This window comes from Amblyomma maculatum, chromosome 1, assembly GCF_055883805.1.
Source record: "Amblyomma maculatum isolate TAMU_Amacu chromosome 1, ASM5588380v1, whole genome shotgun sequence".
Lineage (NCBI taxonomy): Eukaryota > Metazoa > Arthropoda > Arachnida > Ixodida > Ixodidae > Amblyomma > Amblyomma maculatum.
The window spans coordinates 216,172,333-216,191,593 of record NC_139344.1 but is presented as its reverse complement, the minus strand read 5'-3'; the positions used below and the strand labels follow the sequence as shown (position 1 = coordinate 216,191,593).

The window sequence follows — 19,261 nt, the reverse complement described above, 5'->3', positions numbered from 1 at the left end:
AAGTTAATTAAAAACAAAAATCAATGATATGCTGGCACTTTTTCACAGCTTGAGAAGACTCGATAAGGACATATGCCATGACATATGCTCAGTGCCTGACAATTAAACATGCACACACATCTGTGAACCAAAAAACAAAAATACACATCACGAAGGTGACCCAAAGGTTGGCATTTTGTCCTGCAGGAGGATGCAAGATGAGAATCCCTGCCGCACATGCAAAACTAAACTGCAAGAAACAATAGCAAAAACAATGTAGACGGTACCTTTGCATTTTCTCAGGCTAAACTAGCCTTGTAAACCTCTGCAAGCTCCTTTAACTGGGCCTGTGCTTCCTTGTTGAGCTGCTCACGAGACAAAGTCTGCATCTCCTACTGACATAAGGTGCTGAAGATGTTCTTCCTCTCGGGCCATGAGCTCCAGCTTTTTTTGCAGCGTGTGTTTTGCGTGCTCCGCTTCAGCCCTGCATGTGCAGAGCAGTACAGCATGGTTGGTATGGTTTATAAGGTTTAGTCTTTCTATATTTCTAAGCAGGCGATATATGCTCGAGGAACGAATGGGAGTGAAAAGCCACATCATGCGGCCTGACGAGCACTTATCAGCTATGCGTGTTCGGCAGGGCGATGCAGGCAACAGTAGTAGTGGAAAACATTCTTAGTGCGCACAGGTTACAAACTACCGGTTATAAAGAGAAAATTACAGTAATGATTAAAAGCAAGGAACTTCAAAGGAACACAAAAAGACATCACCTTTGAGAGGGGTGGAGGGCCCCGAATAATTAGGGTTAGTCGTTTTCAGGTTTTATATTTTTTCAAATTCGGGGGGTAAAAATCGGGCGTTATTTTTCGGCTTGATAATAGGGGAGAAATCGGGTTTTTCGTGGGAAAATTCCGCAATTCGGGTTTTATTGGGTTAAATTTGCAAAGTAATAATTTATTCGATTTGCTCTAACCGATGGCTAACAATTAGGGCTAGATTTTGGGCTGCTTTCAAGAAAATATTGCAAAGGCTCGAGTGCATCTCTCATTAAGACTGCCTTTTTTCAGAAACCTCTTTTTCAGAAAGTATCGCTCGAATACCTTCCGCTTTGGTGCTATTATGTGAGCATTCAACAAGTTCTGTTAATGAGCTCCACATTTCCATGACGACAACAAGCGCTTTGTAGAAGCTTTACCATCTGTTCGGAACTACAGAAGGAGGCTTCTTTGCATCAGCGCCAAACAGACTATTAGAGGCACATATTTCGATGTACTTTTGGTGCAGCTTGTTAGCGTGCTTAAATAATGCTCCAAACGTGATCACTGCGGATCGAACATCAGACACGCAAGGTGACGAAATCGCATGGTCAACGTTCACATGGATCAAATGGACTAAGTCCTTTACATGCAAGATGTGGATCGCTTCAGCTTCGCAGATCTCATGTACCATTTTTCGCATGTACTCCGCGGAATCTGTGGCTACGGCTATAACATCCTTCCACGTCTTGCCCACAGTAAGGAGAGCCTTGTTGACTACCCGGGCCACTGTGTAGCTGTTCGAAGCATAAACTCTGTCGACGTCGACTAAACAAACCTGCTTCTTTTTTGCTTTTTGACTATAATAGCACATCAGTGTTAATGGTAGGTACTCCGGTTATGTCAGGGGATTCGTCAACGATAACACTCACTTTAACGGCTTGCATATCATTACGGATTTTCGCCATGTCCTTGTCAAAAGCTTCTTTCAGGTATTTAATCCGAAGTCGCTGTCCAGTCGGCATAGTTTTAGCGGCCTTGCAGTATCTGCGTACGAAATCCCCCAGAGGTCCGTCCGCCTGATGCATGCCGATTCCACTGTACGCCAGGGCACGAACGAAGTCGTGAATCACGCCATCCGCTTCATTTTCTTTCGCACGCTGCCTACAGGAAACATCGAAGAGTGTTGGCTGAGATGTTCCCGCCTTTTCAGCTTCTTGGACCGCCATCTTCAACTTCTTATGACGCGATGACGCGAGATGCTCGCGAATTCGGTCGTAGGGCTTCTTCGCTGGATCAGTGACCATCTCGGTGTTGCAGTACTTGCACACCAGCACGCGGCTGTCTTCAGAGTCTTTTGTTGTAGTCTGCAAATCCTCGTGTTCTTTGCACCAATCATCCAATGTCTTTCGTTTTCTTCCCATCTTGAACGCTAGTCAGCAGTGCTGCGAATGCACGATGTGTAAATATCGCCGCCGCGCGTGCCCAAGCTACCGGCGCTGTGTTCGGGACTCCGACGTTAGATGGCGCCACAAGGCCTGCAATCAACGATTGTCTGTCTGTCGGCCGCTTCTCGGTTGCGCACCAACTGGAGGCACAGCAATTCCGTGGGCACAGTTGGTGCAAAAATCGGGTAAAATCGGGCTTTACCCGAAAACAACCCTACGAATAATGTGATCATATGGGCTTCCCTAACCAGCACTGACATCGCGCAGTACACAAGCAACGTCAGAATGCAGTTGCTGCGGCCAACATCAAACCTACGTCCTCGGGCTCACCGGTCAAGAGCCTTAACCGCTTCCACTCCAGCAGGGAAGTACGGTATGAAGCACCTCGACCCACATTTATGTTCATGTCCTGTCAATTCGCTTTTGCACTAAACTTATGGTCACAAAAGACAGCCAATTATTAAGATGGAAAGCACTGGAGAGCACTGTTCTCACCAGGCATGCTGAAGGTGAGTGCTTTTCATCAATTTGCTGCATTATCACACCACATATCTACAAAAACAAGGCTTTGCAAGCCCATTTAAGGCAAACTACAAAAAAGGTTAATGAAAATAAACTATTCCTAATAATCAGAAACGTATACACTCACCGTTTCTTTTCTTGGGCTTCTTTGATCTCCTGCAGTTTAGATAGCTCAGTAATCGCGGCTTCAAACTTGTCTGTAGCTTCAAGAATTTTATTGTAGGCGTCGCTCATTTTGGGCACTGAATTGAGCTTTTCCTCTACTCCAGACAGCTTGATTTGCAAGTCCTCAACAGATGACGTAAGGCCAGTCAATGTTTCTGTGTGGGCTGCGATGCTCTCCTTTCGAGCAATTGGATCTCTGGAATCAGAATGAATCACATGCTACCAGGTTACTTTCCCAGAATAATATGAATACACTTGTGCGGACAAGAAAGAAGTGAACCACATGAGGCTCAAGCGTCAGCCAAGCCTGCATTAGATGAAATAAGACTCAAATCAAATAAACCAATGCAACTGCAACATGAAGCTGTGAAAAGAATGTTTTAACTACACTGCACTCGCTCACATATACCAAATATCCCTGACAAGTACAAAAGAACTTTGTTGCAGTGAAGACAGTTGTAACAAAACAGCAACATTTGCTTAAAATTAGGAAGCCTCAATACCTGCAATACATTACCCAATTACCAAAGGCCCCATTTCATACAACTTGCTCCGAATGTATGAGGGCTAAATAAAATAGCATCCAGATGCTAATCTAAGGAGTTTGCATATTCAAAGAGAAAAACCTGCAAATGACTTATCCCAACGTTTTCTGTCACTAATATAAATGCTTCTGTCCATTACTAGGATAAATACTCTCACTCCACTTATTCAAGACATCCCAGTTAAACGAAACAAGATTGATTTTTAAATGAAAGCCCTCTTCCAAGCTGAATGGAAGTCAATCTTGTCAAGGTGTCATGTAAAGTATCGATTGGTATTTTTTCCATTCTGCTCAGTTGAGTAAATTGGTGACACTAAGTATTAAAAATTTTAGATATAGCCTTAAACGCTTAACTATGAATAGCAAAGTTTTTGAGTGTCATGAAAATAGTCTGACCTAGGTTCTTAGCACTTTTTATTCAGCAAAAATTAAAGCATGTAACAGCATGCTCCATGCAGCAAAATGTCCACTGCTGCTGGTTCTACGATAAGCACTAGTGGTTGCCCCTAATGTGCCCGAAAAGAGCACTATCAGCAGCAATGCAAAGCTCTGCCATGAGCAACATGGAAAACAAGATTTCGGTGCACCCTAGCAAGCTTTGCTAGCTTTCATTGCTGCTCAAGAAAAGGTGCTACGCTAGGCTACCTTGTCGGAATCACCTTGGTCAGGCCACTATCATGGCGTTCAACCATCGAAACTCGGGACCGAACCCAAGCATCATATTCTTCTTCTCCTTTTCCTGCCATTTCATCGGTTGGGTTCTGCGAACGCATTTGAGAAAGAGTCTTCGTTGTCTTCTTTCCTTCAATAAACATTCAGTTGTTAGTCCAGCCTTGTCTTGTTCTCTTCTTTCCTGTGTCTCGTCTTTTGGCTGGTTTAAAATGAACCATTACCAACTCGCCAGAGGAGTCCGTGTGCTGTGCTGTGTCAGTGCACGCTAAAGATCCCCAGGTGGTCGAAATTACTTCGTAGCGCCCCAATACAGCTTCTTTATCTTTTTCCACTTTCACTCCCACCTTCTTCCCATCACATACGGCGCGGGTCAGGTGCCCACAGAACAAGTGTGACAGGTACTGCGCATTTCTTTTCCTGTGAACCAGTTATTATTATTATTATTATTATTATTATTATTATTATTATTATTATTATTATTATTATTATTATTATTATTATTCAACCATTTTCCTATTTGCGTCAGAGTGTTTAAAGCCATATTTAAAAACTTTTTTATTTCTAATTAATTATTCAAACAGGTGGAATGACCGATAATTTACATAAATCTCAACAAGATTCATTTGTTTTCAAGCTGGAAGAACGCTAAGAGTTTCCTTGTTTTTTCTAACCTCGGCCCATCTTATCCGATTGGTTGGTTGGTTGGTAGGGTTTAACGTCTCAAAGTGATTCGGGCTATGAGAGACACTGTAGCTGAGGACTCCCGGCATTTTTGACCACCTAAGGCTCTTAAACGTGCACTGACATAGCATAGCACATGGGCGCCTGGCTTTTTGCCTCCACCGAAAAGCGGCCGAGGAGACGCGGGATTTGATCCCTCATCGTTGGAATCGGTAACTTAGCGCCCTAACCACTGTGCCACCCTGGCAGGGTCAATCTAGTATGAGACAACATGGCCAAGCAAGAATGTCAACAGGCATTTCATGAAGGGTGCCACCTTCATTTAATTAAGCTCTTTAAAAAAGTGGCCATCCCAGCCCACTGAAGCCAATAGCAGGCTGCTGAGGGTCACCTGGCTAGTCTGCAGCATTCTTTTACTCTGAGGTAAATTACTAAAGCACAATTAGCAATTTTCTTAGTTATTCATTTTATAAAAAACAGCAAATGATAAAGTTGCGAGCCACCTTGAAAAACAGCTGAATGAAATGTTTCCACCAAGGTATTGTTCAAGTGCTCTTTACTGGCCCACTACCAGACTGGAGCAGTGGCAGCGGCGCGAGCTTTCGTGCAGCCTGCACACTGGCCACGGATACATATATTATGGTGAGGCTGCCCAAAAAAACAAAATATTGTGCCTCTGCTCGTGCCACTCGGTATAACGGGCTAAAGGGCTTGGCCACGGATACAATGGGAGCTCTTCTAAGTGACTTGTGTCCTGTGTCGCCACTAGGCGCAAGGCGGGCCTACCCCATTTCGGCTGTTCATTTCTACGGCGGCGGCTGGTGCGCGCCTGGTTTCGTCTCTTAAAGTGCTCATTTATAGGATACAGGGCGACAAAATAAAGACAAAACAATGTAGAGGGTTCACCTACTTCAAGAAGTTCAAACATATAACATATTTTCTTTATAGAGCTGGCGGTTAAAAACTACAAAGAAGAAAATCACCCTCCCGTTTCATAAAACTATGCAGAGTGTACAATATACATTGAGGCCATAAATGGAGAAGTGGTACTTTAATTTATTTCGCATGCTTATTCTTCACAGAAAGTAAACTGAATGCGAATGTGGGCTTATGCCAAAATGAAAAAGCTTTAAAAGCAAGCTGTAGTGAACGTGATCATCAGTAGCTACAGACTCAACAGGTGAAAGCTTTGGCTTCCTCTCTAGCTGCAGCGTACATGCAGACTTCTTGTGTTAATATTATAGCCTGCAGACAGCCCACGATATTAATGATGCATGCCCCAATAAGTAATTTATATGCGAGCTAATTCTTCCGGCACAGCCAAAGATTAACATAATAATGTTTTTGATATCTGAATAATATGAGTCACCAGTGACTTAACATGACTTCCCTCAGCAGCGGAAATTGAGTCACTGACATCCCTAGTTAACTACATGTAGTTCTCACTTAACGTATAATCTCAACGTTGTTAAGACTATGATCAGGCATCAGCATATGTTTTTGTTATTTCTAAATGTGTATGACTTGTTTTAAAGTGCAATCTCAAACACCAATTCTCTGTCGTATTTTCTGTACGTTGCAAACAGTGAATTAGCAGCATCAAAGCGTAAGGTTAACATGAGCCGTGTTATGATGCATATAAGCGAGCGTGTTGTCTGCTGTTTTTGTCAATTTCATTGTTCGATGCAATGCATCGCATTCTGCCAGCCAGTTTCAATCAGAGCATGACTGAGGCAGAGTATCAGTTTCGCCTGTGTGCACTATCTTGCAACATGCCGAGCGGCAGCATCGTTTCACGTTCGAATGATTTTCTGGACGCTTGTGTACGTGTCTTCCATCCCGAGCATCTCCCCGTGACTTGACAGAGTCAGGTTGGTGAATGACCCACTATAGGCTCTGTTACGCGGCTTATCTACTCTCGATACTCTTTCGGTGCAGAGGCACATTATAACCTTTCTTTCCCAAGGCGTATGCTTCATCTTGGGGCAGATGACAGCGTTCAGTACCATCCGCACACATGGTTTACAAATGAGTAACGTACGCTTAACGTATGTGCAAGCTTGCAGCCACAGGCTTGAACAACCTGTATATTTTAAGCCAGTCTGTAGCGCACCAAAATGAAATCCCAGAGCGCAAGTGTCAAGGTGCTTTGCGCGCCAGCAGCCATTCCGTCCAGCAGCAGACAGAAAACATCCCGAGAGCGCAGGTCGTACAAAGCGTGCGCAGCAACCGCTGTTCAAGTCCAGCCCCATGACTGGTTTAAAAAGATAACGAGCAATAAAAAAAGCTTCTGCACAACTTTTTTTCCTGAAGGATTCAGTTAACTAAAATTAGGGCTTTCTAATTAACTTTGGGGAGCACAAAATAATGAATACTGCAGTTTAGGTCACATTACTCTCAACAGTCGTCAGATTCACTACGCTAGGACGCTTGCCTTTTGCAGCGTGGGGCGGCATCTCATAAGGTTTAGCAGGGTCCCCTGGGACAACCAGTGAAGCTGAAGTCCTTCCAGGGCTAGCGTGGGATCGCACCACCACTCAAGCAAGGCGCATGCAGTGCGGGAGCAGTTTAAAACAAATCATGCGGCCCTGCAGAGCAAGTTTATTGCTTTTCATTTTGCCAACAATCCGTTCCAGTGTCACCTGACTGCAAGATCGTGAGCCAGAGGTCGCATTACAAGCGTTTAGTAGTTTTTCTTTCCCAGTGAGAGAGTGAGGGGCCAATATGCTTTCTGAATACAATTAGGCATTCCACTGTCCCCGGCCATTGCTCCTCGGGCAGTGGGTTCCTGGAACGACTTCTTTGAACCATACCGTCAACGCTGAACGGGTCGCGCCCCATTGCCTGGCAAGGCAGCATAAGAGAATGGTAGAACACAGAGTTTAGCTCTACCATTTACTTTTAAAATCGTGGTTACACTGAACTGGCACACCTGTTAAATGTTTTACATGTACGGCAATATTAGTGAACGCTTCTACAAGGCGAGTATATATGAGATCATTGTACTGAAAGCTCATTAAGGTTCAAAAATATATGTCCCCTTGGTTTTCTACATTTAATAAAAATTCAGACTTCAGTATTTTTTGTGGCACAGTGTTAATAAAACAGAGAGAAAGAGGCAATTAATGATGTTGTAGACATCAGGTGGAATGACAGAATGACAGCCCTGTTATTAACAATTTTAATTCTTTTGGAAGCACATCAGCTAACTAGTGCATCGAGCACAGTGACTCAGGCAATGTACACACACCCTTGTATGGGAATGATCAAGATATCAGTACAAAAGTTCCAAGTAACTGATATTCTATTCTGGGGTCTTCATGTTGCTAGCACCGAGCCACCTGAGAAGGAAAAGTGAATGGCACCAAACGTTTGTAGGGGCGAGTCACACTTGCAGGCATGGTCACTACGGCATAAGTGTGCATTACAGAGGTCGATCAGTCGGCATTGCGTCCAACAAATGCCTACGTTCAAGGGAGCCACAAGAGTAAGATTATACGGCAATAACGTGGCAAATACAGTTTTTCTAGCAAAGTCACTGCTATTTAACAGCTACCAATGGCACCAGGAAAGTCCACATGGGCCAAAACAATCTATGCATTAAAAAACTTTGCATCCTGGGACCAAATAATTGGTTACATCTTTTCTCCTAATAAATGCTGCTTAAGGCATCAGTATACATGGCTCAACACAGGAAATTGGCTAGGCATGGTAAATAATTTATCACTACACTTCTCATGTTGTTTTGGCTATAGCTTAACCAGCTCAATGGCAGCCTGTTACGTGAAAATTAAGTTTAGGTCACATAAAGCTTGCAAAAACTTGCAATGTAGTCACTGCTCTTTCATTTTATTTCAAGAAAACCCTTGTGTCAGCCTGCCATAAATGCCAGAGTAACAAATAAGTAGCTAAAATGACTGTGTTTGCATGTCTCATGCAACCTAAGCTAGTCTTTGAAAACATAGCCATTGCTCGTTTTTACTCCTACTACACCTCCTTGCACAGTGCTTCTGTTTCCACTTTCGCCACACTGAAGGTGAAAGCTATGCTACTCTCCACCAGCGCGGGCTGCCATTTTAGTGTGAAAGCACTAATCGAGGTTCACAGTCTAGCAAAGTCGTCTAAAGTTCGTATGCCCACTTCTTGTAGGTGTCCACCAGACAGTGAGGCAGCTACTGCACTTTTCCAGGCTATGAGAGATGCTGTATTAGAGGGCCGTGGAAATTTCGACACTAGGGGATCTTTAGCATGCACCGATATCGCACAGTACATGAACGCCTAGCAAAATCTGCTTAACTTTGAAATTGGTATATGGGAAAGGAAAACGCACAGTATCTTTCACACTTTTTGCCTTGACCTAAGCGCACATATGGGAAGGAAAGAAGGAGAAAAAAGGCGTACTATAATGGAGGGCTGTGGAATAATTTTCACCACCTGTGGACTTCTACAAGCACCGACATCGCTGTGCCAGTGTCCTAATGCTAAACCACCAAGCGAAACCACACCAAACGGTGCTTTCGCATGTCTTAACCAGTTTAAGCAGAGTTAACTCCAGCTCATTTTTTTCTAGCCTGACACACTTTCTACTCTTATACTCCAGTGCACGTTTTCTCCTTTCCACTTTTCCTTTCTTTTTCCCTACTGCTCTTTCTCTACCTCGTGCATTCTTTCTCCACTGGTACTGGTTGTCATCTGTCGCATATGTGCTCTCTCTACACTTCTCCTTCCTCCTTGCAACTCCTCTAAAGCTTTGGACTGAAAAATGCATGTAGCATTCCTATTTGACTTAAACCACACAGACGTAAACGTTCAATTCCCCCATACCTGCACAGTGTGGCTCGCTGTTCTTCTATGGCTTCTCGAGTTTCACGATGTCCAATTCAGCCTGTTGCCTCGGTAGAAGCAGCAAGGTCTGACTCGAGCTCTTCCTTGTCGGCCATGATGGCAGCTTTATGGTCACCGAGTACTTGAAGAGACTTGTCGCAGGCAGAACGTTCTTTTTCAATCTGCTCTGCTTCCTCAGAAGCCTTGATAAGAAAACTAGCAAGCTTTTTTGCCTCTTCCGTCTTGGTGGAAAGTGCGATTGCAGTTTTAGTTGCTTCATTCTTGGCACCAGGTGCTTCTTTTCCTTTTCCTGGTTGGGAGAAATAACAGTCAATTGGATGAATGCCACAAGCTGTGCACAAGTTCAACATCACATACAAAAAAAAAAAGAAAAAAGAAAAAAAGAAAATAAGCAAGCACTGACTAGCTTACTCATATGCCTAAATATCCAGAACGACCACCTCTGGCAAAACATGAAAGCCTATTATTAACAGGGTGGGACACTTAAGTTTTCCTATTGTCTTTTTGTTTTGGAACAATGTGTATAGCATTAGTAGAAAGGATCTCCATCTGGAACTAGTGTTTAATAAATAATTTTTGGCTGAATGTTTTTATTCTGTACTTTCAATTTTGATTGCTAACAATGGTTGCAAAGTCACAAGGTTCCTAAAAAAGGTACATATATACAGATAGCGAGGCTATCATAACATTGGAGGGACAAACAACAAAGCCAGCAAGAATAAAAAGAGGACTCAGGCAAGGCTGCCCCTTGTCACCCTTGCTATTCATGATATATATGAGTCAGGTGGAAAAATGGCTTGAAAAGAGTGACACATGAGTAAACTTGGAATATATGCAGGGAGGACAAAAAGTAAGCCAAGTGCTACCGAGATTGATGTACGCAGATGATACTGCCCTGCTGGCTGACAAGCGGGATGGGTTGCAGGAGCTAATGAGGATCTGTGGGACACAGGGCGTTCAGTTGTGGCTGCAATTCAGTAGAGAGAAATCGGGGATAATGGTATATAATGATGATAAATGTGACCAAACAGAAATACAGGTAACGAAGATTAACTATGTGAAAAAATATAAATGCCTGGGCATATGGCTAAATGAAAGCAAATACTATCTGGAAGAACAGTCTGTTATATGGGGTTTTATGGCGCATAAGCAACTCTATGATGCACCATACACAAGGTTACATGATTTGTGATATGAAGTACCTAGATTTAATATACTCATATTTGATTCAAAACATTTGCTTTTATAAGAAACATAAAAATGAGAGAAAAATTCACGAGTTCTTGTTCGCCAGAAAGCAATGCTGGATGAAATGGAATGCGTTCTTAGTAAAATACTTTTTCCTGAGCAACGTACGCTCAAAATGTGATTAACTGTGAGGTGAACATCACACATTTTAGATTTAGGTTTTTTTTTTTTTTGTCAACAAAAAGAGAAAAAAAAAAGGACACACTTGTGCGTGAAATGTGTGGTGATCATCGAACAGTTAATCACATTTTAATCTCATGTTCATATCTTTAAGTGCTCAGGAAAAAGTATTTTACTAAATTTTACAAAGAATGCATTCCATTTCATCCAGCATTGCTTTCTGGCAAACAAGCACTCGTAGATATTTTTTTGTCAACTACCCCGTCGAAGTGGCGCAGTGGTTATGGCACTTGACTACTGTTCCCAAGGACGTGGAATCGAATCCCAGCTTCGGCGGCTGCTTTTCGATGGAGGCGAAAAGCAAGGCGCCCTTGTACTGTGCGATGTCAGTGCACGTTAAAGAACCCCAGGTGGTCGAAATTTCCGGAGTCGTCCACTACGGAGTCTCTCATAGCCCGAGTCGCTTTGGGACATTAAACCCCACAAAACGAACAAACTTTTTCTGTCAACAGAAAATTATGGATGATGTGTGTATGTCCTATTAGTAGACAACATAAAATTACTTCAATAAAACGTTCCTGATGGCGGTACAATTTCCCTTCTCCTAAAAACAGTTTTACAGAATGAAGTTTATTGTTTGCTTCTTTTTCCCAAGCCGTCTGCCATTTTCTTTTCAGTTTCGAGTGCACTAACTTAAAGCAGTGTCTGTGTGGCATGTGTGCGTGTTTTATTTTCATACTTCTAGACTGTGTATTGCACGCACCTGCCCTTTCGTTACCGTTGATCCCAACGTGACTGGGGACCCAGCAGAATTTTATGGTACGTCGTTGTGTAGTGACCTTCGCTATATTGTGCATGATGCTTACATATTTAGAGTTTAACGCAGAAAGTACACTCTGGGAGTCTGTGTAAATGACACTGTCTTCGATGTTTTCATTTGCCATTTTTTTGTCAGCGGTATAGATGGCATAACACTCAGCGGTTAAAACTGTTGCATGCTGAGCAAGAAGTATTGCCTTTTCAGTTCTGTCTTCTATTACTGCACATTTGACAAGGTCTTCAGTTTTTGACCCGTCAGTGTAAAATGTCATGTAATTCCATGTAGTGTGAAATATTCTTGTAGTATATGCTCATGTGGTGTACAGGTTTGCTTTGCGAAGTTGCGAAACCACAGGCTGATTCTTAAGGGAAACGGAAAAGGGGAATTATAGGCCAGGCGGTGCAAGCTTCTGCCCGATAAAAAGGGTAAGGCCAGCAGATTCCATCCATTTGCGAGTATGAAAACCCTAGAGACATGCAAAACCTGCAATTTAATCGCTGCTTTTTGATATTAACTCACAACAATACTTAAACTAGTGTAAACACCGAGTACGTGCCCCCACCCATACAAGTGCCCTCCTCTAACCTCACTGCTAATTTCACATTTCCGTGCTGTTCCAGGAAAGCCCCTTCTCCTCTATCACGTGCTTCGCCCACACAACACTGACCTCCCCCATCCAGCCCAAGGACAAAATACAATCCTGCTTTGCAACTCCATTAGAGGCATGGTTAAATTAAGAGTGATTAGGAAATTTTGTCATCGCCATCTTCAATTTCTGTGCCATTGCGAAAGAGTGCCAGCTCCCACTTTGCCTGCAATTTCAACCTGTGTGCATATGACTGATTGATAAACTTTCATTAACTGAAATATCAGTGTTGGCGGCAGTGGGTTAGGAAAGAGTTGGCGAGAGAACAATTTATCGGCAATCCTCGGCTGGCCTGTGTTGCAGCTGTGGATCGCTGTAACAGCATGAGCTAGCTGGTGCTGCGTTTCCTTGTCGGGGAGAAGGTCTTCTAACAAGTCAGGGCTGGAGCTATTTATTTTAGACATTATGGGGGGCTAGCCCTGCATCCCTATGCGTGGTATAATGTAACGGTGTCTACAAACCAGACATATTCGCTTTTATCGTGTGGGCCATTTCTTGTGGTATAGTGCTCGGTTTGAATACGTGTGTTTGTAGGCGCACAAGTGTAGTTGCTCGGCTTTGTCCTATGGAAGTGCTTACCTTCTACACCTCTCCCTACAACCCCAGATTGCTTGTCCATGTGTTTCTGGTGGTGGAGCCTGCATAAAGGGGGCGCTAGTTTGGAATTGTAACGTAAACATTTCCAGAAGCCAGAATGGCAACGACTGGATTAAGGACAATTATACTGCAGCTTTTGTGTGCCTCACTTGATCTCATATTCACTTGTGATAATGCAATCCTCCTTCAGCTACTGAAACCACAATAGCATGAACAAACAAATTTGTGTTGGCAAAATGACTAGCACAACATTCTAAAGCTAAAATATGCTAAGAAAATTTTGGTGTCTCTACTCTTTAAACTGCACTAAAATAGTTGTGAAACTACAGGTTAACTGCGAACATGGATGGTTACAACCTAGAAATTTCAACTTTTTAATATCAATCGCGATTTCCAAAGGCACTTCCGAAAGACAAAAGTAGCAGGTCCCAAAAATGGGCAACAGACCTTATACTTGGTTTAGGTGGCAGTCATGCGTGGCCAACTGTCCACGAGAATCTTCAGAAGCTCCTGAGTGCGTTTTCCTTTTGGTTTCATTAGGTCTGCCAAGCCAATATCAGCGACGGCCAAGGGGTGAAATAAGGCTTGCATCAGCTTCAGATAGTGAACCACTGGGGCACATTCATCGCTTCCTCCTTCAAGCCAAATGGCAGACAGGCTGCACGCAATACAATGACTATAAAGTCTGAGGTAGGAGAATCCAATTCCTGAAGTGTAGTTCGAATTCTGAGGCACCTTTCCAACATGTCCACCAGAGGGTCAAGGTCATTACTGGTCGACTTGGCTGTTGATGCGTGCCATAAATGAACATCAGCACAAAACATCATCAGTTTACTGTACCAGACTCAAACAGCAGCAGTTGTGCAAATACACAGTGCTGAACTCTCTACCCAATTTGTCAATGCTTTGATCGAAACAATAAATACTATAGGCAGTGCACTTAAAAGAAAAGATTACTTTGGTCATCACTGTTATTCACTTCAAATTAAACAAAAATCCGGACGTGACTTCACTTAATAAAACCAGTCCAAATGTTCACAAGTTTCCTACTACTGTGCGTACTTGTCCATAAGTTCTGTAAATTAACAAAATACAATGGCACGCAAAAACTACAAAATTTATTTTTTTAAGCTGACCCCCATTTCATGACTAACTACACTGAAAATGTACTACAAATATACGCCCTTGATTAAGCTCAATATTGTAGTGCATTAAGCTGGACTCCACATATTAAAAGCAGCAACCAGTCTTCTTCCACAAGCCATCAAAATTTGCACCAGAAAACATACACTTTTATTGAAGAACAAAATAGATAAATATGCAATTACGCACCGGTGCATGACTTGTCATCTTCTTTATTAATGAACCTCCTGCAAAAGCGATGCAGAAAAATAAAGTTCAGAAATATTCAACACTCAAACTATGTTTCAATCTATGAGCAGCATAACAATTTAAAACTTTAGTCTAGCTTCAACCATCCAAAGGTTCTATGCTACCTTGAGTACTGCTGTTCCAAGCTGCATACTGCAAGCATTATGATGGAATTTCATGTGATGACAAGGCTCATTTTCCCTAATCCATTTTCATATATAGTTTATGCATCCTGCAGGTTGGCCTTGAACTTCAGGAAATAAATAAACAAAAAATTGAGTTAGTTTGAACTAATTATTATTTGTTGTGACAATGCAGTAACATAGGAACCTTGTGAGCAGCCATATGCTATTATGAACAATTTTTTTATAGTCCATTTGTTGTTGTTATAGTCCATTTCCTGTTGTTGCTTTTTTCAGCTTTATAGCTGTCCAGCACCCTTGTCTGCACTTGTGAAATGCTTTACTTAGTTGCTAACTTGTGTCCCTCTTTGTACAGGCTCCATATTCTATCCCCAAGCTGTCCAGCACTTTGCTTAGCTTGGCTCCCAGTAGTGTGAAAACAGTGTTCAAAGGTTCAATCCAAGCTTCTATTTCGGTTTATCAATCTGCTGTTCCAACAGCCCAAAATATGCCTTTTCTTTCCATTTTGCTTTTTAGCCCTCCGCTGTTCTCTCGACAGCAGGTCCTTTTGGCTAGAGAGCACAAAAAACAAGCACTGGAACTTGTAGATATACTCCGTGTTCAATTATTTGCCTGCTATGAGGCTGCATTTTGAAAACGGCGTTCATAGGCACTTTCGGTGTTGAGTGCACCCCATCTCCCAAAAAAATATTAATATTAATGCTACTACTGCGGAGATGACAACCAAAGTTAGTGAGACATTTTTTCAAAACATGCACAATCAAACACAACTAAAATTTAAAAACACATCTTTTTGTGCAAATTGTGATTTTAGTCCTGCATCATTCTTAAAAGGACTGCTAGCCACGACGCTTGTTAGCACCTGATTTGCGGCCGGCTGAAATGGCACAAACAAGTAGGAGATAGAGAAAGCAAAGACAAGGGCGAAATGAAGAAAAGGACAGGGATAAGGTATGTGAAAATGCGTACATATCGCACCGCCGGCTGCTATTGTCACATCAGCTGAGCAGTTTAGACACTTTTACGCTATTCAAGATGCTTTGTGTGCAAAAGACTACATAGCGCATGCGCTTTCTATGTAGTGTACTCTGATGCCCCCACTACTGCCACCGCATCCCCATATACCAGGGAGAAACAGTGGTGCAGTACACTCGGAGTATGAGACTATTTTCCTCCTCACCACGAAAACGGTCTGTAGAACACAAGTTAAAAAATACAGCAGCTGCTAACTATAGGCAATCATTCCCGGCATGTGTATTACTCCAAAGAACAGCAAATGTTTGATATTTGATTGATCAGTTTGATATTTAACTGCACTAAACCCAGATGAATAAAATTCTTGGACTTATAATATGGCCCGACTGTTTCCTTTTTATTTAGGCAACTAGAGAACCATTAACAGCTTAGCGCTTTTTGTGAAAGAGGAATTGTGCTGCGGTTACTGCAGATTGAGTTGTATTCGACTACAAAATTTAAGGGTTTCAGCAGCTAACTTGCTTAGTTATCATTTGTTTCATTACTACAGTCATGATTAAAAGCAATAACATTACACATAACTAGCACTACTTGGCCTCAGGAGGCGGAAACAATACAAGCATTATATATGCTTGCTGAAAACATTTATGTCAGTAAACATGTGCTGTTTTGTGCCCCCTCTTCATGCTTGTAGTATTCCTTCGGTTTGTGTGATCCAAGCATGCCTGTGAACAACATGCATTTGCCCGCTTCAGATGGGAGTCGACAGGTAATCTTTTAAAGGACCTGGTACGCTGCAGTTTCAGCAGTAGATGCAGCGTCATCTGGGAGCCATCATGTAAAAATGCGGTTGTTTGGAACCGGCAACACCAGTGCCACCAATTCTGCGCTCGGATGCCATCCTGGCTTTCCCCAGGAACAGACGAAAAATGCACTGTGAAACACGAAACTACATTTACTGTTACGCTTCTGATTTTCACAATACAACAGGAATGCCGTTAAAAAGCTGCCCAAGATCGGAATGAGACACACAGCGTGCAAAGTCACTGTTTTGTGTATAAGTTTTGATTATGCTTTTTAAGCACGTGCTTAAGTCTGTGTTGTAGCAAGCAATCTTGTAATGTAGCAAGAAAGCAGCATTAAGAATGGGGACAGAGAGGACAACAACAGACATGAACACTAGCCCAAATTGGCACTCTGCATCTGATATTAACATCTCATATCTGCTTCATTCCAGACAGGAATCGCATTGGCAACATCGAAAACTGGATTACACACACTGTGAAGAAACGAGACATAAATGAATGAACCTCAATTCCAACCCACATGACCACACATTTCTAGAAAATATCAGAGGATACAGGCTCGCTGAAAACTTATTCGCCCATATTATACACATCCTTGAGCATATGGAATTTGCATCTGCACACTAACTTGTTTTAAAAACGTGTCAACGTTTTCAGCGCTCAAAAAGCCACATAGCTGCACACACTGAAGAGCTTGCCCAGCCATGCCAGCCCTGCACTTTTTTTTTTTGAGACTGCGCTGAAGCACAACCCTTCGTTTGGACTGAGCCAGTGGTAAAGAAAATGAATGGCGGTGGACGTGGTCCCTGCTGGTGGGTCCCTACGGAGCTCAGAGCAGTGTTGCCGCATGCGCTCATGTATGCCACAGGCACCTCAAGGAGATCCGATATAATCATTGCAAGGAATCCGTGGTCTTCCTGCTGTGGAAGAGTTTTTTTCAAACATGCTTTCCCTGTGACAGCTGCCGTCTGTGCTCGCTATGGGGATGGGTCTAGCTTGTCGGCATACTGCCACTGGGAGCAAAGCCCAGTTTGTTCATTATTTATCACCTTCCACTCAGTGTGGCATGCTGTTAGTGTGAAGACCTAAGGGCTTGAAACCAAGTGCCGCCATCAGAAGCACTCGTGCATGTAGGCCGGGCGAGTCCAGGCAAAGGAAAGCCCTCCCAGCTGAATATGAGTAGTGGATTTAGGTGCTTTGTTTTTCATGTATTTTGTAACACACTCTCCCTGCCTTTCCGCCTCCTCCTCCTTCTTTGCAACACACACACACACACACACGCTGCATACATGTGTATGGTTGAATGTAGAACAGCAGCAGAAAGAATCTTTGTTCTATGGCAGTGATGCTTTCTGAAAGCCGACACCTCACTGCTCCTTCCACTGCCTTACATGAGAAAAGAACAACTTTTTCTACCCTTTATGAGCACACCAGGCCCATAGGCTCAACCTGAAATGTCCAATGTAATTATTCCATTTTTTTTAAAAACACACTTCCATTTAAAGTGGCATCCAAATGGTTCCAAATACACAGATGGGAATTTTTCTGGCAAAATTAGACTCAATGGTCTGATTTCACCAAAGTACCAAACAATTTTTACACCTGATTTTTAGATTTATGACATCCTCTCTGAGCAGTGTCACCTGGAGACAAATAGCGAAAATATTGTCAAAACGAGAGGGCATTTAAAGCCCTTTTTGTTGCTTCTGTGGCGCAATAGATTAACACTATCTCAGCAGTGAAAGATTTGTCAAAATCCTCTGAGTGAAATTTTTTCTTAATTGTTTTTAAATTCATAACATTCAAATAAATGACTCATCTTTCCTGGTGTGTGTTCCCCTTTAGTTTGCATTACGTGATGTTTTTTTATTCTTAATAGCCGCGGAACGAGCCATGAACAGAGCCAGGCAGTGACAGTATGGCAACGGTTAGACTATGCAGTCCCATAATCATTTCGTGCCGAGTGAGTGTATGTTACCTTTAGGTTGAGTTCAGAGTCATCTCTCAGCAAGAATTACGGTTTAACTCGCTGAGAGACACCCTTCAGTGAGGAGAAAAAGGTTGCCGGATCCTACCATTGAAGCTTGGAAAACACAGATCTTGTCCATGCTTTAGTCAGCACCTGCATTTTTTTTTTTTTTTTTTGACAAATGTGCATACCTGATGCGTCCAAATAGTTGTTTGTTTGTTTTTTTTTGTCTATCCTCGAAGAAATCTTTTTTTTTTTTCTTTTTTTTTTTTTGGGTGGGGGGTGGGGGGAAGCTGGTTGAACATGCGCGGTCAAGCATAGACTTACATTTTCACCGCTCTGCGGTTCATAATAAATTTTCGCAAGTTATAGTGTATCCCCCGTTTTTCTCCGTCCTTGTCAGACTGTGCGCTTATATATATATATATATATTTTCATGTCTTATCAACAATCTAAAATGCCACGTTAGCTTTCCTTTCTTTGGGTTTCCTACTATCTTGATGAAAGTCCACCCATTCAACTAAAACCTCTTGAAAATACAAAAGTTTCGTGAGCCTTTTGTTAGCAGTGAACATGAGTCAGGGCCCCCTATCCTAAAGCTATTATTTAACCACTGCTGCCTGAAACGAATGCGATCGCCTGTTATACCTCAAAAGTGATCAATCCGCCAGCTTCCTAACTATAACTGAAGAGGTTGAGAAGACAGTGCTTACCACGGCGACAGTCTAGCTTGCTTCTGGTCCGTTCCTCTTGCTGTAAACGCTGTCAAAGGGGTTCCAGCGTTCTGCTGGCAGCCGTTGGTTCTATGCAGCGCGAGCACCGTGAGAAGCCGTGAGCGCGAGGCGCGAGCAGCGCGCTTTGTACGTCGCGCCCTCGTGCACTCGAGATATAATGATGATGATATTTCGTCATGCTCATATATGAGCCAAGGTACTTCCGCCATGTATGAGCCAGT

The 19,261-nt window shown here is 42.7% G+C and overlaps 1 protein-coding gene across 6 annotated transcripts in view; it reads right to left on the bottom strand.

Annotated features, from left to right (window-relative positions):
- LOC146205604 (uncharacterized) overlaps nt 1–19,261 on the bottom strand; it is a 24,427-nt gene extending 5,166 nt beyond the window's left edge. The window contains exons 1-7 of one of the 6 annotated variants that reach the window (XR_014704228.1): nt 19,020–19,060; nt 14,375–14,412; nt 13,025–13,083; nt 9,591–9,900; nt 8,017–8,107; nt 2,832–3,065; nt 267–463 (exon numbers count right to left, since the gene is read on the bottom strand). Coding sequence is in view for 1 of the 6 variants with exons in the window: in XM_084590292.1 (XP_084446418.1) it covers nt 13,502–13,700; nt 13,778–13,826; nt 14,375–14,412; nt 19,020–19,249 (516 nt within the window). In the remaining 5 variants the exon portion in view is untranslated. Of the gene's footprint in view, nt 1–266; nt 464–2,831; nt 3,066–8,016; nt 8,108–9,590; nt 9,901–10,476; nt 10,579–13,024; nt 13,084–13,489; nt 13,701–13,777; nt 13,827–14,374; nt 14,413–19,019 lie in introns of those variants that run through there. The other 5 variants (XR_014704224.1, XR_014704227.1, XR_014704225.1 and 2 more) reach the window with 5 other exon arrangements.